Raw genomic sequence first — 23,885 nt, 5'->3', positions numbered from 1 at the left:
ATAGTCTCATTTACCCTCAATATGGAGGGGTTTGGTTGTTTTCCACATTTATGCCATCGCCCACCATCTAATAAGAACTACGAATATTCATATTCCAAAGATCCAGGTTCTATGGGTATTCAAATGTTCTTGAAAGGTTCTTCTTTGTGGAATCAGAAATGGTTTTTCTGTGGCATCACTCCGAAGAACAATTTTGCGGTTTCAGTTTGACTTTATGTATTGTTTTCTGTGTGTATAGGTGACAAGGGCTCTGCAGATCACGCCTCCCTCAGTGGAGAGGGCTCTGCAGATCACGCCTCCCCCAGTGGAGAGGAGCTCCATGCCAGGGAGCAGGAGAGCAGGAGCCCGGGGGGCGAGTCTGTGCCCCTGATCGGAGCAACCTCTGGCAACTATGAAGCAACCACTCCCTAACAGATGCACTAAAAATCCACATAGCAACAGCGTGCCACTGGAACAAAGCCTGCAGATGGGGGTGGGGCGCGGGTGTGGGGGGGGGGGGGGGGTGCCCCTTTCTAGCTGCACCCATCCCCAAAAACATCTCATCTTGTCTGCTATGTGTTGAGGCGGAACGAACGAAGCACCTGCTCCTCACACTCACTGCCTGAGCCAGCACACCATGTTGTGTTTCCACTGGGGATCAGGGCCTGTAACACTGTCCACATGTGTGAAACTCAACCTGCATGCATGGCATACTGAGGGACATGCTAACCGCTAACAGGAGATGTGACAGGGGCTGTGATCCAGATGTAGACCAACACTGCTTAGTCCTCTTAGATCTCATTACGTTTTATTACAGTAGAGACATTTTTTAAATAAAAACAATAATAATTGTGTCAGAAAAATCAAGAGACCTGACACAAATAAATGAGTAATTAATGACCATTATTCACAACAGGAGATCCCTTCTTTGTCTGTGGTCTTATTTATTCATATTGAGACGAAAATATATTTTGTCATATGCATAATGCAGTTCAAATAGCCCACCGCCGTCTTAATATGTGTAACTTTTTTTTACTTAGAAAAAAAAATGTCTTCAGTGATTTTGTCAAATATTGTCTTTATTCGTATGGGTTATTTATGTATTTATTTATTTATTGATTTAATTTATTTGTGTATTTATGTATGTATTTATTTATTTATTTATTTATTTATTCATTCATTCATTTATTTATTTTTATGGAGCTGAAATGGGGGGGGGGGTCAAATTGGGTCAAGCAAAGAGCAGCCTTTTTGGAGGAAATCCACACAAGGTGCGCGCAGTGCGCGCCACAGAATAGACTTGCTATCACATTACACACAGCTTTCCAAATGTCACCAGGAAGCGTTTTCTACTAGCCTACTAAAGCAAACAGTCTACTACTGTATGAAATAGCACCCTGATATTTCCACAAGCTCCAATGCCTGTTTGGCAGACAGCGCCGCCCCTGTGTTGGGACTGTTCTGTTGATGTGGCTGTGCGTGTTGTTGTGTCAGCGGCGCAGAGAAAAGCACTTACTTGAACAGAGATGGTGCAGCAGCAGCTGTCTCAGGTCACAAAGTCTTGAGGAATAAGGTTAGTCCACCACCAGCCTGCCTAAACACAGCGTCCCCTCTCTGTCTGTCCCTCGGCTGTAAAGATTAGTCCAGCAGCCAGCCTAAACACAGTGTCCCCTCTCCTGTCTGTCCCCCCCAGCTTGCTGTCCCATCAGCGGCTGGCCTCTGTCAGCGGATTGTTCAGTGACACAGCGCGGGCTGGCTGTGTTGTGCTCTGGCTGTGTTGTGCTGTGGAGGATGCAGTGGAGTGCCGTGCGTGCGCCTCCCTCCCTCCCTCCCCTGGTGGGAGGGTCCTCTCGGGCTGGGACCGTCCCGGTGGGCGGCTCCACCCATAGACCGTATAAATAGCCTCGGGCAGTGGTTCTCAAACTTTTTTGGCTTCAGTACCCCCTTTCCCTGATTTCTGAATCCAAGTATCCCCCTTTACCCAACTACAACATTTGGCTTAGAAAACCGCAAAAGAAAACTATAGCATAGTTGCAATGTATGAATGATAACTCAGCTTTTGAAGAATATAACATTACGAAATAAGAAATCGAGTGAAGTGTCATATTTAGAAATGTTGTGCTTATTTCTAGTGTGTGAAACTGTTTTCCATTTTGCAGGGGACCTTCTAGAACGTGTTGAAGTGTATAGAATAGAATAGAATCGAATCCAGAACCTCATAGCATCTTAACATCAGAAAAGCGTTTAATTTGTAATAATATTGTAATATACGGATATTCGCCATTCTCAGTAAAAATGTTCAAACAAAAAAGAAAAGCGTTTACCACTGGCAACATGCTGGAGGTGTGACTTTGTGCCTGTTAATTTATCTTTAAACAGTTTCAGCCATATTAAAGGGAGGGCACGCAGCATGCCTTGATGAATAAATAAATCAGATAAAACACAGAGCCTGAAGACACACTTCAAAAAGAACGCACCTCCCTGGGAATTTGGATGTGATTTGTGTCGAGGGGGAGATAAGACCGAAGAGAGAAGAACGGAACTGCTTGAATGTAAAAGTCATGTTATTTTGTGGGAGCGTTGAGAGATAGATGGCCGTGAGAGCAGGGGGGATGTTTTCTTGTGAATGCCTTCTATCTGCACAGCATATTCGAGAAGTAATGTGTTTAAGATTATGCATATTTTATTTGATAGGTTCAGGTGGGGTGCTTCACAATGCATGTTATCACAAAGCAGTGACTCAAACTTTGTCATATCAAGTACTCCTAGTCCACACATTAAGGCCACAGTCTCTCATTTCATGAGATTTTGTCTATTGGACCCAAATCTGAGAATTTGCATGTTAGATATGATTTTGTCCAGAATTCCATGACAATTACATAGAGATAACAGCAAAGCCATGATCAAAACTGTCATTGTTCTACATTCTCTAATTACATTAACTTTGTGTAAATGAAAAAAAAAAAAACTTAAGTCGACCAATTCATCAATTTGCTGGTACCCTGGAAGCTCTCAAGGGCGCCTGGTGGTCCCTGGACCCCACATTGAGAACCACTGTTATAAAGGATGTATTCATGCAATGCATGTATGCAACTAACCAAAAGATAATTTCACGCTGAAAAGTTGTTTTTCTGCTTCTGTGCTGGTTCACTTTCATACTGGATCATGGGATCTATGTACAGATTTCAAGCATGACTGGATCGCACTTGAAGTTAAGATCTAAAAACAGCCATTTCCCATAATTACAACCTCGTTGGTGAAGGGGATCAGGTAGCACCTAATGGTGGAGTGAGGATGTCGCAGGGCCCCAGCCGGCCTGTTTGGCCTCCAGATAAGGACGACTTCACTTGAGGATGAAAGAGGGAGAAGAGAGATAGGGAGCTCACTCAGGGAGTGGAGAGGAGGGTGAAGAGAGATAGAGAGCTCAGGGAGTGGAGAGGAGGGAGAAGAGAGATAGGGAGCTCAGGGAGTGGAGAGGAGGGAGAAGAGAGATAGAGGGGGAGCTCAGGGAGTGGAGAGGAGGGAGAAGAGAGATAGGGAGCTCAGGGAGTGGAGAGGAGGGAGAAGAGAGATAGGGAGCTCAGGGAGTGGAGAGGAGGGAGAAGAGAGGTAGGGAGCTCAGGGAGTGGAGAGGAGGGAGAAGAGAGATAGAGGGGGAGCTCAGGGAGTGGAGAGGAGGGAGAAGAGAGATAGAGAGCTCAGGGAGTAAAGAGGAGGGAGAAGAGAGATAGGGAGCTCAGGGAGTAGAGAGGAGGGAGAGGAGAGATAGGGAGGGAGCTCAGGGAGTGGAGAGGAGCGAGAAGAGAGATAGAGGGGGAGCTCAGGGAGTGGAGAGGAGGGAGAAGAGAGATAGAGGGGGAGCTCAGGGAGTGGAGAGGAGGGAGAAGAGAGATAGAGAGCTCAGGGAGTGGAGAAGAGGGAGAAGAGAGATAGAGAGCTCAGGGAGTGGAGAGGAGGGAGAAGAGAGATAGGGAGCTCAGGGAGTGGAGAGGAGCGAGAAGAGAGATAGAGGGGGAGCTCAGGGAGTGGAGAGGAGGGAGAAGAGAGATAGAGAGCTCAGGGAGTGGAGAGGAGGGAGAAGAGAGATAGAGGGGGAGCTCAGGGAGTGGAGAGGAGGGAGAAGAGAGATAGAGAGCTCAGGGAGTGGAGAGGAGGGAGAAGAGAGATAGGGAGCTCCGGGAGTGCAGAGGAGGGAGAAGAGAGATAGAGAGCTCAGGGAGTGGAGAGGAGGGAGAAGAGAGATAGGGAGGGAGCTCAGGGAGTGGAGAGGAGCAAGAAGAGAGGTAGGGAGCTCAGGGAGTGGAGAGGGAGAAGAGAGATAGAGGGGGAGCTCAGGGAGTGGAGAGGAGGGAGAAGAGAGATAGAGAGCTCAGGGAGTGGAGAGGAGGGAGAAGAGAGATAGGGAGCTCAGGGAGTAGAGAGGAGGGAGAAGAGAGATAGGGAGGGAGCTCAGGGAGTGGAGAGGAGCGAGAAGAGAGATAGGGAGCTCAGGGAGTGGAGAGGAGGGAGAAGAGAGATAGAGGGGGAGCTCAGGGAGTGGAGAGGAGGGAGAAGAGAGATAGGGTGCTCAGGGAGTGGAGAGGAGGGAGAAGAGAGATAGGGAGCTCAGGGAGTGGAGAGGAGGGAGAAGAGAGATAGGGAGCTCAGGGAGTGGAGAGGAGGGAGAAGAGAGATAGGGAGCTCACTCAGAGAGTGGAGAGGAGGGAGAAGAGAGATAGAGAGCTCACTCAGAGAGTGGAGAGGAGGGAGAAGAGAGATAGGGTGCTCAGGGAGTGGAGAGGAGGGAGAAGAGAGATAGTGAGCTCAGGGAGTGGAGAGGAGGAGATCGTGTGAGGAGGAGCTATAACCTGCCTAAAATAGAACCAAAACTCACTGCTGCATACAAATGTGTGACAGTGACTAGGTATTGTTCGTTTCATTTAGTCTATAAAATGTCAAAAAATAAAGACAATGAGCCTAAAGTGAGTCTTAAAATTGCTTATGTAGTCTGAGCAGCAGCCACAAACAAACAAACAAACAAACAAACAAAGTATTCATTTTAGAATTAGAAAAAAAATTAAAAGAATTGAGAAATGTATTTGTTACGTTGATTAGATCGTGCATATCCCTCGTTTTGAGACATGTAAAATACCAGCAATTTATTCTGGCGATTGGGTTGGCGCCAGTGTTCATTAGCTAGTTGGCTAGCTAGCTATATTTATATGCCCATACACCCACCTTTGAGTGAAAGCAACAAGCTCACAATTCTCTGGCTGTCATTCAGGAAAATGTAGGACATCACTAAGTGAAGTGGATGGTATGTGCCAAGTGGGTGTACCAAGATATTAAATTACCAGAGGATCTGAGGGAAGTTTTCCTTTTAACTTGATTACGATGATAACCACTTGAATATTTCAGTTTTAGACCATGAAAACGCTAATTTTATTCAACGACTTCCAAGCAATATTTACAGCGTATTCGGCATATTCATCTTCTAGCTTAGGCCACACAAGTGCGTTCTTGAGTTCTTTCTCAATCCAAATATGGTGAAGTAATATAGCTGCTGCTCTTCTTGGAGGGCTGTAGTGTAGGGTACCATGGTCATTTGCTTTATCAGCGGCCTTCCTGTCAATCAAAGGAGACAATGGGGATAGTGAGGAGGACTGGAGCGCATACAGAGGCCCATTCACATGGCGGTGGACATCAACACTCCAGTCATACAGACTCAGGTCCAAACCTCCACTTAAAGACATTTTCTGGATGTCTTCAGTATAGACATTACAGCCATTATCAGAACAGAGGACACATGAGCTCATCCTTCCCATTTGAAGAGAACAACTACTATGAAGGGTGGTTGACACTTGACTTTGCCGTAGAAGGTATTTTCCAAGTTCAGCAGTACAGAGCAGCAGAGCCATCAAAAGATGCAAACCAACAGTCCAAACAAAGTCAGTCATACGTTATTATGAAGGCTGCACACTCCTCTCCATAAAGATTGATTTAAGGCATATGTTCATATGAAGTGAAGTGAAGTGTGCTTCATAATTTATAACTTCATAACTTCATAATTACTTATAAGGTATAAATAATAATAATAATAATACTAATAATAATGTAATACATTTGCACATTACTTGTAATAGTAACTTTCCTTGTAATAGTTTCCCCATGTTTGCAATTTGTATTCACTGTCAATTTGATATGACTACAGTATATGTGCATGGCATCAGAAAGCCAAACGTACTTACACAAATCTTTGCTTACAACCTTTGTCTCACCTAGCTCTCAATTTCCCTGTCTTTGTAGAATATAATAAGACATAAACAAAAGTCATCTGGAGAAAGTGAACTGTCACTACTCACAGTGAGACCTTCCCAGACTTCAGTCACATCTTGGGAGAACAAACAAGATGAAGAGCCGAGGAGGTCAAAACAAACCCCTGCCTCCGGACTGTGAATGGTACGAGCCACCTGTCTGCTGACCGGGATCAGTATAGGAGGGTCATGCCACCCTTTGGTCTCAACAGGGGGGGTCAGAGCTGGGTACATCAAAGACGTGCCGAGACATGACAGAGCAGACGCAGACGGAAGATGGAAGGAGACATAATTCCGATTCACTTGGGTGATAAGTAATTTTGATGCCAATTGAACCATATCGATACATCATATGAAAGGATAGTCTACAGACAATACAATTTAAATAGACAACAGAGAGTCAAGAATGCCGTCTAATGAATCGTGTGATATTTTATGCTGTAGAACAGTGGTTCTCAACCTGGGGTCCAGGGACCACCGAGGCGTCCTTGAGGGGCTTCCAGGGGGTCCCCACTCCCCAGCAAATTGATGAATTGTTAAACTTCACGATAGCTGCTGCAGTTTCATGTACCGTAAATTCCGGACTATAAGCCGCACCGGTGTATAAGCCGCACCTGCAAAGTTGACTATTTTTTTCTTATATAAGCCGCACCAGACTATAAGCCGCGGGTGTTTTAATGGTATTTTTTATTTTTTTTTTTTTATTGTGTTTTAATGTTTAATTACCATATGTAAGGGTTCATGCACAGAGGGGATTGTCGGGAAAGAGATGGCTGTTTGAGGAAGCTCCCATTTATTAACATTTCAACAAAACAACATAACACAACACCACCTGTGTTGTTATTTACAGTGCACACAGTGTCATACAGTGTCATACAGTGTGGTGAAAAGAGGGCAAGAGAGGAAATTAAAACAGAAGTGGATTTATAGTTAGAAAGAGTGCTAAAAAAGAGAGATTTTTTTTTTTTTTTTTTTTTTTTTTTGGAAAAAATCCATAGATAAGCCGCACCGTTATATAAGCCGCAGGGGCCAAAAAAGGCCAAAAAACGGGAAAAAAGGTGCGGCTTATAGTCCGGAATTTACGGTAGGTACATTTTACTAGCTAGCAGCTAGTGGGTGTAGTTCAGCCAAAAGAAAATACTGTAGTTCCAAACCGCTCACAACAAAGTCTGTGGATTATCTTGAGTAACCGGGTCATGATTTCTGGAGATATTGCTGTTGAGTTTTTCAAATATATTTTTTGGTGCTTTGAGCATTACAAGTGAGTGTCATCCAGTTCCATTGTATTCGAGAGAGGACAGAAATCTCTACGGCCGATATCTCCAAAACTCAGGCAACTAACACAAAATGATCTACAGGTAGATGGATAAATAGCACTACAGGTGAGAGGGAAATATGTATTTTGGACTTTAGGGTGAGCTGTCCCTTTGAGAATACATTTCGGAGCCTAGGGGTAGCATAAAGCTACTCTACAGCAGTGGTTCAGATTGAGAACTCGAGCTCAACAGTGACCGCCAACTTTTCTACAGCTCCTGTCCTGTTCCATTAGAGAATTCCCCATTTGTTTTCTCCATAGATGTTTTGAAAAAGTTGAGTTTTAAATCTGGATCCAAGCCAACCAGCCAGCTACTGAATCATGAGTGACCATGAAACATCTCACTTGGAGCTGAAACAAAAAATGAACGAAATAAAAATATACCCCCCCCCCATCCCCCCCAGCACACACACACACACGCACGCACGCACGCACACACACACACACACACACACACACACACCACACACACACACACACACACACACACACACACACACACATGCTTTTTATTTTTTGTTTTGGCTCAGAGTAAAATGTTGTATGGTCACTCACGATTCAGTAGCTGGCTGGTTGGTTCCAGGCTTAAAACTCTTTATATATGGATTTTTCAAAACATCTATGGAGAAAATAAATGAGGAATTCTCTGATGGAACGGGAGCTGTGGAAAAGTGGGCACTCACTGTTGAGCTCTATTCAAGTTTCAAGATAGTTGTTTTTTGCCACTTCATAACACTAACACACACACACACCCAGACCCAGATAGACAGTGAAGGTGGGCTGTAGTCACGTAAAATGAAGATAAATCTGCTGGAGGGAACAGTTGATCTATCAGCAACTGTTCTTAGGAAAATGTGCTTTCCGCCCTATCAGGTTTTTTGCAGACGTTATAAGAGAGATGGACCCACTGGCCTTGGACCATCTGCAAGTCAGGAATACTGATGGCAGCTCATTCTTTATCCTTCAACACTCCCCATCCCATTTTTCAATCAACTATTTGTCTGTGAGATGAGGACTGCATTCCCAGTCTGCCTGTCTCTGTCTGCCATGTCTAAGAATTAAGAAATTAAGTTGACAAAAGTATCTTTAGCCGCTTTTAAATAATGATATCCACAAACTACCTTTTTCTTCAGTCTAAAAGTTACCAAGCCGTTTAGTGATACAGTTTCAATGGCTCTGTCTGCAACCTAGACGGCTGTTTATCGGATTAGCTGCGAACGGCAAGTGATAAATAAATAAACAACACACCTGCTGGAAACGTTATAGACCCTTCGTTCTCACGTGGGCCATTTTGTGTCGAAAAGGCAGGGTAAACATAGGAGCAAGCAAACCACTAATGAGGGTTTCAAACTTCCATGATTGGAATTTGGAAACCCTCATTAGTGTTTTGCTTGCACCTGTGTTTATTTGATAGGTCACGCACCCCAGCCCTAGTCAGGTCAATCTACTGGTTAGTGTCCAGGTCGCCTGCAGCCACAGTGAGTTCATCCGCTGAAACTCCCGCTCCGGGGGAGCAGCTGTAACATGTTAGGAGCCCATGTGAATGTGGCAATGGCATTTACCACACGCTGTAAACCTGTGTTAAAAACAAAAACAAAAAAGAGTGTATTAGTGTAATTTTGATGTAAAAAAGAAAAGAAAAGGGTATTCAAAGGGGACAGCCCAGTAACCCTGTTAGTTTCATTACTTACTGATGGAAATGTAAAGACTCATGTGCTCCTCGGATATATCGTATTTAAGAGTTGCGAGCACATGAACGGCCCTCAAATGTAATATTTACGAGTGGGAATTTGGGAAATTTTGATGATACCCGTGTTTCCGACTTGTGACGTGTGAGGTTTCGGGACTACAACAATGGCGGAAAGGGGAGTCCGTGTCACCAGTTGACTGTAAAAAGTGAATACTGTATATCGTTATTCTGTTCATACTGTAGTAGCTATCATTTATTTTTAGTAGTTGCACATTATGGCCGATGTAGCTACCATAAAGACCCACTACTTGCTTTTGGTAAGAAAACAGCAGCCACGAGAAAACAACCTTACTTCTGGCATCCATGTTTGTTGCTCTTTCCGACCAGGAGCACTTGAATGCTGTCATGTTGTAATTACCACTTCACAACTGGTAAGCAGGAGCTTCCGAGGAGCACGTGAATGCAGCATTACCACTAACCCAGGAGAACTGGAGATGTGAGATCCCAGCAGGCTTTTCACCACCACAGAAGTAGCCTGCTGTGACAGTATGGCGGTTGTGTAGCAGATCACAGGCCGGAAAATTGTTCCAAGGGAAACCATCCATCTGGATTTGTCTTTTTCTCTGGGTGTGTATGGCTCTTTCCAAGTGTCTCTTTGTTTCTTTGGATCTCTCTGGGTTCCTTCAGGATGTCTCTTGAACTCCCTGGATCTCTTTCATTGGATTGGTCTAGAATCTAGATCTTTCTGGATTTCTCTGGCTCTCGCTGATCTCTTTGTGTCTTCCTGGATCTCTCTGGGTTCCTTCAGGATGTCTCTAGATCTCTCTGGATCTCTCGGTCTGGGTTTTATTATATCTCTAGAACTTTATAGATCTCTCTGGATCTCTGTCTGGGTTTTTATTATATCTCTAGATCATTATAGATCTCTCTGGATCTCTATGACTTTCTCTTGTCTTGATCCCTCTGGGTCTACGGGATCTCTCTGGGTCTCTGAGTCGCTTGTGTGTGAGCCTGGAGATCAAAGTGAGTGCTGATGACTAAACCAGACACCATGCATGCACACCTGCAGGAGACTGGTGACAGCGGAGAAGACCTGTAAAACTTGAACAAACATGCTTCCTGTCGGTCTGACTGATGCCGAGTGCCAACATGTAAGTTCATGCTGCCTGCACATACTAAAGTGTACCCGATACCGAGTATCCACACATGTTCACACCAAGCCAAATGTACCACCAAGCCAAATATACTACTACTATACTATACTAAATTACTACTACTGGGATTTTTTTAACCTTCATTTTTACACAGGGGGAGTCTCATGGAGAGCACTGCTCTCTTTTTCAGTCGTGCCCTGTTCACATTCACACCTGGAAGCTGACCAGGACAACCACCGTCTGATCTGCTGGCCACTGAGCAGCTAGCTCCACTGGATGCGGTTGGGGTTAAGGGCCTTGCTCAAGGGCACCTCAGTGGCGGTAATGAGGGAGGGGCAAGCTTTGCATTTTCGTTTTCACTTTCCCCACCCAGATTTATCCTGCCGGTCCACCGGGGGATTGAACCGACGACCTTCCGGTGACAAGCTCGCCTCTAACCTTTAGGCCAGTGGTTCTCAAATGGGGGTCTGGGGACCCCCAGGGGTCCGTGGCACTTTGCCAGGGGGTCTGCGAAAAGTTTTGAGGAAAATAAAAATAAAAACCTTTTTTTTTGCAGAAGCTTCATAGTTCAATGAAAATATTGTATGCTTTAAATCTAAAATGGTTCATGGATTACATTCAAATCTAACAAACCTATCAATTTAAAAGTCAAGCACGTTACCGTGGAAACAAGCTTAGCCCAAAATCACAAATCAGAATGAGGGGGTCCCCAGTATATTTTTTATCTTGTAAGGGGTCCTTGGCTGAAAAACATTTGAGAACCTCTGCTTTAGGCCACCACTGCCCAAATTAATGACTATACAAAAACTATATGACTATACAGAAAGCCAGATATTCATCCAGCTTGTAATATATCACTTCTATAGCATTTCGTATCAAGCTGCTGTTTAGTATCGTGGAAACGGGACTGCGCTTTCTGTATTTTTGATGGACCCATATTCTTGAAGCATACTGTATGGGTCCATTTGATTGGAGTATGAAGAATAATTCTTCACTACTCCAATCAAACTTTAATGAGAGGGGCGTGGATTGGAAACCACATTAGGTTGAAAGAGCACTGTCTTCCACCATTACTATTAATAATACATAAAGAGAAGAGGGACATTAGTATGCCACTGGTCAAGCTTCATTATAACACTGTGTATTTCTGGACCATGAACATCTTGTAGTTGACAAAAGAGATAAGAGCATACACATCTTATGTATGTTCTCCACTTATGGACAGATTGATTCAACACAGTTTGCTTTGATACTGTTACGCTGTTAATCTACTTGCTTGAAACCAACCAGACCTTTTCTTTTTGATTGGAATTCCTGTCCTGGGTTTCCTGGCCTTCCTTTGAAGTTGAGGCTTAACCACATTTGAAGGACTAAGATCCCCTTTTACAAACCAAATGTTGGTATCTATCTCTGAAACAGTGCAGCCAATTAGCACAGTGAACTCTGACCTTGTGAAATGTTCATCCCTGATTGGCTGTTGCCGTGTCAACACATCAGGACAATATGGCAAGCAATGCCTTCTAACTCAGAAACGCTCTCAAGGAAATGTTCTTACAGTGAAATGGTATCAAGCCCATTGACGTGCAAATTGTCTTGTGTTACAGAATTAGTTCAGACTATTCTTTGGGATTTGAAATGCCTTGGGCTGCAACTCGATCCAATTCCCTTGAAATCCCTCAAGGACCCCTGGTGGTCTGCGGACCCCACGTTGAGAACCACTGCCATTTATAGAGACACACAACCCTATACTTTCATGTCCTATATTATCTAGAATGGCACAGCACGCTAACCAGCATTTCCCCAACATTTGATCTGATAGAAGAGAAGTGACTGATGTTCCCTCAGGGTCAGGAGCATGAGAGGAGCGCCTGTTGTTTTGACAGCACCTTCAACACCTCCCTGACACATGCCATGCAGGGCCAGGCTGCTATACACGCCATCAGAGATGGGAAGTAACAAAGTACAAATATTTTTGTTATTTTTACTTTTACTCCCTACATTTTAACACAAATATCTGGACTTTCTACTACTTCTTACATTTTCAAAACAGGCTCGTAATCTTTTGTGAAAAAACCATATCACACAAATTATTAATCAAAGTATAGTCTTATACATCTTAAAACATGTTTGGAGGGATCTTTTCAGTTGAATGGTCTTCAAATTATATTAATGTGTCATGTGTTTCAGTTAGCTTTGCACAGAAACAGCCGGTAGAAATACTTTTTACTTTTATACTTGATTCAATTTCAGACCCTGTACTTTTTTAATTTACTTGAGTAAACAAGTTGAATCAGTACTTCTACTTTTACCACTGCCAGTCTTTTTTTACACAAGTACTTCCACTTAAGTAAAGAATGTGTGTTTTTCCCATCTCTGCACATCATGCAGGGGCTGGCTGCTGGCTCCACTCTCACTGGATGTGATGCGGGTTTGTTATGGTCGATGACGTGAGGGTCCATCCAACTCAACTAGGCATACTAATCTATCACGCAAGGTCCAAAACACAGTCTGGATAAAGACGACAGTGGGAACTCCCATTAGAGCTCACCTGTTAGGCCAGTGGGTCTCAAAGTTGGGGTCCCAGGATCACCAGGGGGTTCCAGTGGGTGCCCAGCAAATTGATGAATTGTTAAACTTCACCATTATTTAAGTAGAAGAGAAGTAGAAGAATGACCATGATGATGATCATAGTTTGATTGTAGTCATGGAATTCTGGACAAAATCATAACAATAAAAATATCCTCAGATTTGCGTCAGAGCAATCTGAGGAACCCAGAGTCTGGGAAACCAGAGAGTGGACGTTCACGGCAAGACTTCCGCTTCATTGTGACACAGTCATTAGCCGTGTTCGGAATCATTCACTCACTCACTCACTCACTATTCCCCATATAGCGTTTATCATATCGTGAACATATGGGGAATGATCAAAATGAATTTTGGACACTACAGTGATTTTCTTCCTGGAGAGCATTGTGTCACCAGATGCGCCGGGTATTCATGTGATGCAAGACATTGCTGTGCATTGTGGGTATTTTATAGTGGACTAAATAGTGAATCAAATTAACAGTTGAGAATTCAGACACTATAAAAAAAATGGCGACACACTAAATAGTCCACTATTTCTGTCATAGGGACCGATTCTGAACAGGGCTATTGTTTACATGATCTGATTACATGAAAATGTAGTTTGAATCCCTAGCCTCTCCCCCTTCCCTCACCATGCCCCTCCCACAACCCACATCCCCCTAGCCACGCCACCAATCCTGACTCTAGAGTCTACTCTAGACCTTCCTATCCCGAGCTATGGCCCATTGATTTGACCACCCTCAACTCTATGAGGCCTTGCTCTATTTTTTCCTGAAAAACAAACAAACAAACAAACAAACAAACAAACAAACAAACAAACAAACAGGATCCTCCACAGGCAATGGACATGAATTAAACTTTCTGGGGTAGAGTTATTTATTCATTATTACTGAAGATTCATTTCAGTATGATTCTTTGATATTGATTAAGGTAGTTCCCATAATGTGAGCAGTGTTTTACACCCCCATTTCATGTGAGAAGTGAGACTTAATCTCAAATGGAGACACACTGTCTCAACACTCAGTGGATAAAATCATAAGGCATCTATCTATCTTATCTTATCTTATAATAATAAGAATGAGAAGTGTCTGTGTGTGTGTGTGTGTGTGTGTGTGTGTGTGTGTGTGTGTGTGTGTGTGTGTGTGTGTGTGTGTGTGTGTGCGTGCGTGCGTGCGTGCGTGCGTGCGTGCGCGCGCGCGCACGCGTGTGTGTGTGTGCGTGTGTGAGTGTGTGAGCAGAATTTTGGCCGGCCACGGCTATATTGTTTTACGTGCGATCGGGCTGAACTGAAGCAATATACAATTCTGTTGCAATACAATGCAATACTGTACAATTCTGTCTGTGTAATACAATATTAACATACTGTAGAAGACATTTATATCAATATGTTGTTCCATAACATCTAAGTGCCATGTCTCTCTTACAAAAAGGCTCCTTGACTCAAAGGAGTTTTCAAGCTTCTGTTTGCTTAATGTGCTCTCATTTCTTCTGCCATAATGAACAGTTCCTCAGTCTACATAGCTTTGGGGCTTTGGGAACCATGGCTGGTCTGCTATGAAAAGACCAAATCATAACAGCCTCCATCCGGGGTCCATTAGCACTCATCACATTTCATACCACCATTTTCTTGGATCCTTGGTTGTATGAATAATGTGTTTAAGTCTTAGACACAAGAAAGGTCTATCTTGGCCTCGAGGACGTATTGCTGATACATGTTACAATACAAACCATCCATCAGCACCATGGTATTGTAGCAGAGTCTTCAATGGTCCAGCATACTGGTAAGTGGGCCTTGGACTGACCCACTTAAGTAGCAGTCTTAACACTTACTGGGCCAGGCCTTATCTTCTCTGCCTGCCAGCCGCCTTCACCAGCACGGCACCAGGAGTGATGAAAGACGGACGGCCATGCCAGTGTGAAGTGTTGCTCCATTCAGTTTGGGTTATTTGCAGCACTGAGACAGCAACCTCTCAAGAAGAATGTTCCAGCAACACAGAGTCACAGTAGAAGCAATCTGCTCAGGCCAAGAGTTAGTACAGATAGCCAGGCCTGAGTGCTCCGGTGTGGGGCTGAGCTGTACGTTGTTGTCTTCTCAAACACTGCGTTGGTGTGATTGGTTGGGACATCGATGTTACAGATGGTACTCTCGCAGCAAGAGACGCACACCTAGAAGAGGGGGGGGAGGAGAGGTTCGTCACCCAACCAAGCGAATAGATGTTTGGTTGTCTTTTGTGCGTTCACACACTAAACGCGATTTAGCAAATTCACACGGCGAGATTACATACGTCAATGCAAACATGCAAGCAGACGTTGCGGGCGGCACAAATTATTCGATATTAATTTGCTTGAGTTGAAATTTTTCAACTTTGGTGAAAAATGTGCAGGGTCAAACTCCTTACTTTTCCCTCTTGGTGTGAACATACTAGACTGATAGATTGGGCTGCCGATATTGGCCTGATATGATGGAGATTCTTCATGACCACAGCTGACATAAAGCAGTCTGGAAAACCTGAAATATTGCGCATTTTTAAATTGTGTAATGTTCAGTAATGTTTTTTTTTATTAGTTCTTGAAGTTGCAATACGTAATTCTCCACTAGAGGGTGACAGAAACCGCAAGATAAACCACTGCAAAGCTGCTAGACTACGGACACCCCAAAGGACAAACCTAGCGGAGGAACATGCATAAAGGCTGGTAGCTATAAGCTAAACGTACCTAAGTGAGTTGTTGTCATTTACCAGACTTGTTTTAACACGTTTCTCCCGCTGACATGTCCCACAAGGACTAGTGAAGAGGTAGATAGCAAGTTAAAGACTATAATCTAGACCCCATCTGTTCAATGGTAGGGTAAACTCTAGAATCGAGTTTAACTTACAATTGAACAAATGGGGTGGGTCACCATGATTTCAAGTGCTGCCAGCCCTACAAGAATTTCTTTAGTCTGGGTTTTCGTATCACACATAGTCTATGCTGTTTGGAGGCAAAATTTAAAGATACTGAATATCAGTGTAAAATCTTATTTATTGCCAGCTTCAATACAAGAATATTGGTGTTAACCTTCAAAAACCCATATACTGTAAGTCGAACCCTAGTTGTGTATGCTTTGCGTGTAGACTTACAGTGTGACTGGTGTCCCTGTGGTGCCTACACCCTGCCATGTAGCAGTCTTCACGAGCAGCACATCTTTTAGTTACAAACTTGGTCTTGCCATGGTTGGTGAAGTGGTGGATTGTCATACAGAACTGAGTGCCTGGACAAGGGGAAACAAACAAATCATGTAATATGATTTTCATAATATAAAGTAAAAAGCAGAAAGAGGCTATAGCGACTGGAGCTTCCAGATTCTCTGCTGGTCCAAAGTACTGCAGGTATGTAAGATAAATTATGTGTAGGTCCAAAGTCACCAAACGTATCCTTTAAGACAGTGGTTCTGAACATGTGGTCTACAGACCACCCGGGGGCCTCGAGGGAGTTCCAGGGGGTCCCCAGCAGATTTGATTGTTAAACTTCAGTATTATTTGATTTACCAGAAGTACACTATTAGAGAATTTAGAATTTGAATTGTTTTATGTCTACAACACAGAAGATACTCTTGGAATTCTGGGCAAAATCTAAACATAAAAATATTCTCAGATTGGGTCAACATCATCATATAGGGGTCAATGGCCCAAATGTATATTAAATTAGAGGTCCTTTATGAAAAAGGTTGACAATCACTGCTTTAAAAGATTTGGCTCGTACGCCCTGAATTATGGCTATTATATCATGTGTATTGGTATATCGGAATCTACAGTATATAGTAGTAGTACTTTATTGGCATAGCAGTCACTATACTGAATTAATTACCAATTTACAGGTTAAAATTCAAACATCAGCATACAAATTGAGTGTGTTTTGGTTGGAGAAAGCACTCACTTTGTGGGCACCACTTGTCCTCTGCCCAGCGGTTGCAGCTGTAGTTGTCATGTGCCTGATCACAGGTGAAGCACTTCAAACTGTTGGGGAATGGTGTGGCTGTAAGCGGTGAGAAGATAAGTTCATGGCCTTCAATCTCATTCATGAAATACAGGCAGCACCTGTCAGAGAAATCCTGCTGTAGGAGGATGTCAGCGGTTAGGCCTGCCCTACACTATATTGATGGTGGTCTTGTGTTGTAGTTGAACATTATGTGATAGGGACTGGTGTTTTGGGTAGGCCATGTTTTTTGTGTGTTTTTTTAAAGTGCAGATTGTAAGCTTTCAAATGATGTGTCACACATTGAAATCTGAAAATAGTTCAAGAAGGTATGCTTATTTGAATGTTCATACTCGTAAACGCAACATTCAGAGGAAATTGCCCTGAAAGTTGGTGAGCAAGCCCTGAGCAAGCTTAGTTTGCCAATGAGGTAATTGGACCTAAAACTGTTATTGAGTGCATTCGTCAACATTTAAAATAGTGTAATATGGGGTGTGGGTGGGGGGAATCTTCTCTTTTCTTCAAAAAACTTTAAACATTTTGACAAACTTTGATTTGTGAGATTTCACGGTTGCCTATCGTTACTCCTTTTACCAGACGGTGTCATGGAACAGTTGAATATTGAGCAGTGTGATATTGAAGTGTCAAAGGAAGCCAGTTGTACCCTCTACTGGTGGTCTGACGTTGTAGAAGTTGATGTGATCAGTCTTCACCAAGTCACTTATAGAGACTAGAGCCAGGAGATGAACTGTGGCCGTCATTGGCAGTGCCATGGGTAATGCCATCTCTCACTCTATCATGAAGAAACCTGAAACACAGCAGTAAATGGAATCAGACAAAGGCAACCATTTTTGAAGAAGAAAGAAAGAAAGAAAGAATTTACTTTTTTTAGTAGTTCGTTTTCACAATACATACAGGATTTTTCCTGCATAGAGGAATTGTTGGCGCCCCCGCAAAAGGTTTTAGCCTTTTTAAATTAAAACACCCCACTAAATTGTGAAGGACATTACTTTATTCTTTGATTTTGGGTTGCAAGAAAAAGAAAATCCTGATAATTACTGATATGGTTGTATTCAGGATAACTCTGACTACACACTGACCCCAAATCAAGCATTTTCACTGTACTAGGCATCTTGTGCGCTACGCGCGCTCGATTCATAGACTTGCCCGCCCTGCAGCTCGCGGAGCTGGCCCTGCAGCTCGCATACGCAGCTCGGCTGCTGTGTGGCCTTGCCTGCTCTATTGGCATAATGATCCTCTTCTTCTTCTAATAGCTTTCCGACAGACTGGAAGCCCTGCGGCACATTGCTGCCTCACAGAATATTACACACATTCCAGACTCGGGGGTCCGCCCCCTCCTCAATGTTCCTCCCCCCAGCCGCCTTGCTCTCCTCTTCAACCGCCGTGTTCCCGGGTCTCTCAGCCCTCGTGCCAGCCTTATACAGTCTATGGTGCCGGCGCACAGACCTCCATCGCTGCACTACGGCTCCCGCTTCAAATCCTGCTCGACGGCCTTCCCTCCCACTGTCACACCACCACCCACCTCGTTCTCCTGTGGCTGCACTAGTGCCTCCTCTGTTCAGTTGGTCACAGTGATGTCACTCGCTTATGTTAAGATGATTTATGACATCACTATGACATCATCAGTGGGACAACATTTGAAACAAACAGAGATTGCCCATTTGCCCCTTTTATATAATAAAAATATATAAGATAGATTATTCTTAGAGAATTTCAGCGTTAAAGTCCCACATAATCATTTTTATGTTGAAATGACTTTAACAGGTCGGACACACGAGAACACCAGACACTCTGGAAGTTTCATTTTGGCGTCCTTGTTAACAGGGGAGACCGTTCACACCGGCCGCGGCGCGTCGCACCCGTCTCGCATCCTGCAGCGAGAGTTTCCGCGTCTGGTCCATTTTTAATGCAAGCAGCCATATACAGCCAGGCATGAAGTCATTACAAGTTGTGAGCGGCGCAGAGCCAGCAAAACAGAACGCTTCTGGTGTGAATGGACAGGCTTGTGCTCGACGCTTCCGACGCGACGGAGATGTTCCTGGTGGGTCCCAGGCCTTAGTCTGAAACTTGGGGTGCTTTAAAGGGGCCCTATTATACCAATATAATTTATATAATTTATTATTTTATTCTGCAACTCCACTAGAGTATCTTTGCATGATTCACACCTTATTTATTCGCTACTATCACTTTATGCAGCCCCTCAGTTCAGCCTCTTTCTGAAACACTCTTCAGCTGACAGCAGAAACTACTGTGAGAAACAGTGGAACAAGACAGTGTCAAACCAACATTAATATCTCAAAAACTAGACATCACATCACTTATATTTTGACATTGTGAGTGAGAGCAGAAGTAGCTGACGGGTTTGATGTATGTAGTGCTAAAGTTGTGTGAACTGTCGCAGTTTTAATATGTGTACATTTATAAAAAGTATAGCCTGTAAAGTCTGGTAGAGTGAATTGTGACATCATGCACTCAAGGCTGGCTCCGATTGGTTGGGTATGGTTTGAACAGTGCAGGTGGCTGCTGCTGGAACAATCTGTCAATCAGGGTCTATCTGACCTCATAGACCCCGTGTTCTCGTTTAACTCGGGTAAACTCGTGTTCAGAGCAGTCTAAATCCTGTGATTTGTTTTCTAATGTGGATAACTTTCACATTGTTTGGGTTAGGGTTATTTGAAAACGCTGGCCACGTTTAATATGAACATCCAACATTGTAACAGGATACTGTAGGATATATATGACACAAAATATGGAAACGCATAATAGGTCCCCTTTATAAAAAAAACCCATTGCTCCCTAAGTTCAGTCTTTACATGGACCGATCATGCTTACTGTTGTGTTGTGTGTGTGTTGTGTTCTGAGCCAGGAAAAACCCTGCACATGATAGTCCAAGTCTCTCAAGATGCCTCACCAAGCAACAAAGAGCTGTGGACAGACTCGAAGACATTGTAGATCTACCACAGTATTAAATAACAGAAGTGCGCGGCCTGATCACCTTTACCTGATTCCCACAGGGACAGGGTCATCCCTCTGAGCGTGGGGTCATGACCTTTGGGAGTTCCAGAGAGGCTCAGCTTGCTCTCAGGCTTTGACCCCCAGCCTCTGAACCTTTTGGGATTCTGACCTTAATGTCAGGTGACTGGGCGGTCAGTTGAGTGAGGAAAGCGATGGTAATTATAGATATCGAGAAACATGCCGGTTGAGCAAATTCAGGATCTCAAAAAAAGTTTGGTGGTAAAAGAAGAGTCGGCCTTCTTAAATACCTGCTATCTGAGAAGTCACTTACGAAACCGCCCCTAAGGGACTTCACCGTATGTTTAGGAGAAGCTAGGAGAGGTTAGACCACTGGATTAGAGAGAGATCGTCTAACCCTGAGAAAACAGAATTAGTCATAGCTGATATGAAATTGGGAGTCAAATGATGTCATGTAATGCAAACTGACATAACATTAGGCCACAGAGACAGATCTCCAGACAGGCCATGAATACAAAATAGCTAAACACTCTTAACACAAGTCACAAAACAAACATCTAACTAGATAATTATAATTGAGAAAGATTTACGTTCAAATGGATCCAATCTGTCAGGTTGGAAGGCAAGTCCGTTAGAGGCAGAAGTAGGGCTGGGCAATTAACCGAAGATTTATCGAAACTGACATTTAGAACCTCAGTCTAACCAACTTAATCTTGCTCATGTCAATTAATTGAATTCATTCATTAATTGATTCAATTAATGTAAATTTGGTTTATACTTTCCCCAATGTAGAATATGATGTCGTGTTCAGTCACGTGCCTCGCCCCGTCCAACTAACGTTAGTCTGTGTTCAATCAAAGCCAAGCTGTCGTCATGGAGGACAAACACTGAGCCAACAAACAGTACAGTACTTGTCAGAGGACAATGAGGGCAGTGTTAAAAAAGTGTATAAAATAAATAATCATTCATCCATCATAATCGAGGTAAAAGTTTGAAATAATCATGATATTGATTTGAAGTCATATCGCCCAGCCCTAGGCAGAAGTGTCTTTAACCCTTTGGTGCCTGGCACGCCTATATGGTTGATGACTGGAATATTCCACTTGTAAGGGCATGTAATGCAACACTAACATCAAAGACACGATGACAGGAAACAAACTAATTATTTGGTGTTTAAACACTTTAAGAACTGTATGTAGCAAAAACGGTGCAGTGGACACAAAATGAGCTTGTCTTCATGCGTGTGGTTAGTCTCGGCTCCCAGACAATTGGAGATCTCCGCCTACCAATCGTCTGGCAACTCCTTGTCAAAAATATTCTCTTGAACGGTGGCGAGAGCAGCCGCTAACAAACCTCCGCCCCTTTGTTAAGTTACCAGAAATGACGTTCTTCCCCAATTATCCTCCATAGGGAAACAAACTGGAGATACAGAGAATCACTTTATAACACGGAGAGAACTTTTTCAAACATTGAAAATGGATGGCTCAAACAACGTTACTGTTGGAAGACCGGTGCCACAGGCAGGCGCACTCTGACACTCATTCAGTTATTTGATTCTGTTTTATCCGTTTACAAGCACACGACTTCCGCATGTCACCGCCCCTTCTGCACGAAAGGCTGCCCTAAAGACGGGGACTGCTCCCTAGTCCGATACCTCACGAGTCCGACGACACCTCATGGTTTTGGGTTAGGGTCTGGGGGAGGTTAGGTTTAGGCGTGGGGGTGGGAGAGGTTAGGTTTTGGGTTAGGGTCTGGGGGAGGTTAGGTTTAGGCGTGGGGGTGGGAGAGGTTAGGTTTTGGGTTAGGGTCTGGGGGAGGTTAGGTTTAGGGTTAGTGAAAAACGGGGAATATAGAACCCGGGGAACATAGACATGATCCCCTGTCCAATGCCTCTTTTTTCGGACTCGTGAGGTGTCGGACTCGTGAGGTATCGGACTAGGGAGCATGCACCCCTAAAGAGTCTGGATCGGTTCTGCGATGCAGGCTTCTTTTAACTCTCAATTTGTTTCCACCCAGTTTTAACAACAAAAGCTGTGAGAAATTGCTCTCAGTCTCTAGTTGAGCGACACGTTTAGACTGACAACTGAGTCTAACATTTGGTAAGTCAACAGTCACCTGTTCCAGCTCAGATAATACACTGCTAGAGCCAACAGAAATCACTGACCCAACACAGAATCCATATCCAAACACAAACACACCGCTCTTATCTCATGTTGCAAGCTTAGCCTAACCCTAAGCAGAGCCCAGCCATCAATCAGCCAGTGAGGAGCCACACTCCTCAGGGCTATGAGGAGGCCAAACCTCATGGAGCAAATAAACATTTGACACCTGTGTGACAACATCCCGAGAGGGTAGACTCCGTGGCATGTTCAGAGGGCTTCAGGTCCCCCCACCCTGCAGCTGAGCTACTGTCTGTGCAGAAGCATGCATGCACTTGGTGTGTGGCATGCTATGCTTAGCTTGTCCAACTGTCCCCAGCAGATTACTAGAGCCTAGTCTGACTCAATGGATAGGCTGCGGGTATAAGCTCTGCCTGCCATTGCTGCCGTCCATAGGGAGTACTGCAGCCGGAATGAGTCCGGGACCTGGACGTTAGCACTTTTTGGCTCGTAGGATCCGTGTAAAAGTCAATGGGATTTTTGTATGGGAATTTCATTTAAATGCATGAAATAAGGTGTGTGGTCAACAAACGTTTATGAAACAGCGAAGTTTGTGTTCAGCAAGATCATCTTCACTTAATGAGGACCACTTTTATGATTTTCGAAGCTTAATTTTTTTACGTGATTTTCAGAAAACGCTTCAGAAGTCATAAAAGTGGTCCTCATTTGTGAAGATTATCTTGCTGAACACAACCTTCGCTGTTTCATATTCCCATACAAAAATCCAATTGACTTCTACAAGCAAGAACCCGGAAGTGCAGGGACTTCTGGGTAAGCCTACAAAATACGTCATCCCTGCAATAGCCTACTCTATTTCAGATGCTTCCGCTATTGGCGTGTTTTCAAATGTACGTAGCCTACACGGTGCCATGGCACGAGTCCGATACCTCACAAGTCCGACACCTCACGAGTCCGAAAAAAGAGGCTAACTTCCCCCAGACCCTAACCCAAAACCTAACCTCTCCCACCCCCACGCCTAAACCTAACCTCCCCCAGACCCTAACCCAAAACCTAACCTCTCCCACCCCCACGCCTAAACCTAACCTCCCCCAGACCCTAACCCAAAACCATGAGGTGTCGGACTCGTGAGGTATCGGACTCGTGAGGTATCGGACTAGGGGGCAGTCCCCGCCTACACGTCGCTACATGAAACAACAACAATCTGCGAATTAGCAACCTACACGCTGATAATCATACATTTTACACGCGTGTGCGTGCACACGTTCTGTGCATTTCCTTTTGCGGGGGATTTAGACATTTGGTTCCACCAAAACAAGTCCCCACCCCTGACCCTATTTACAAGGACACCGTCGCTGGGCTTAGCGCCGCCCAAGGCGATTGTGATTGGCTTAAAGAAATGTAAACGAGGCAGAGTGTTTTTCCCCCTATTGATAGTATTCTGTTACATCACCACACGGCCATCTTGGTAGGAAAATAAAAGGTCATTCTAATCAATTAACAGGTGATTACAATCAAATAAACACAAACAACCAATGAGCTAGGGTTAGCTCATTAGGGTTAGGTAACCCTAACCCGAAGTAGAAAAGTATTGTAGCACCATATTGGTGCTTGTGACTTGTGAATAGCCTACAGACTCTCTCCTGCGCTGGTCCAGCGCTAAATTAAGTGTGGAGATAATCTGGCCAGGTGAGCCTAACTAGAGCCTATCAAAACCAAGTGTGAACTCAATGACAAAGCTCAAGATGCTGACCTCCTTGGAGTGATTTTTGAAACAGCAGAAAATTCCTTTTAGTTCAGTGC

General features: G+C 44.0%; 1 protein-coding gene across 1 annotated transcript; it reads right to left on the bottom strand.

Moving 5' to 3' along the window:
* Positions 1-551: 551 nt before the first annotated feature.
* Positions 552-17,744, bottom strand: lypd6b (LY6/PLAUR domain containing 6B; the record flags this gene model as incomplete). Its single annotated transcript, XM_083638255.1, has 6 exons — positions 552-601; positions 2,981-3,011; positions 15,055-15,183; positions 16,137-16,267; positions 16,933-17,031; positions 17,636-17,744. 6 exons carry the CDS (start codon positions 17,742-17,744, stop codon positions 552-554), a joined length of 549 nt encoding a protein of 182 aa, XP_083494381.1.
* Positions 17,745-23,885: the final 6,141 nt, after the last annotated feature.

Source organism: Poromitra crassiceps (assembly GCF_964638095.1).
Source record: "Poromitra crassiceps genome assembly, chromosome: 6".
NCBI classification, from domain to species: Eukaryota; Metazoa; Chordata; class Actinopteri; order Beryciformes; family Melamphaidae; genus Poromitra; species Poromitra crassiceps.
Note: the sequence above shows the minus strand (reverse complement) of the source record. Positions and strands in the feature narration are given on the sequence as shown.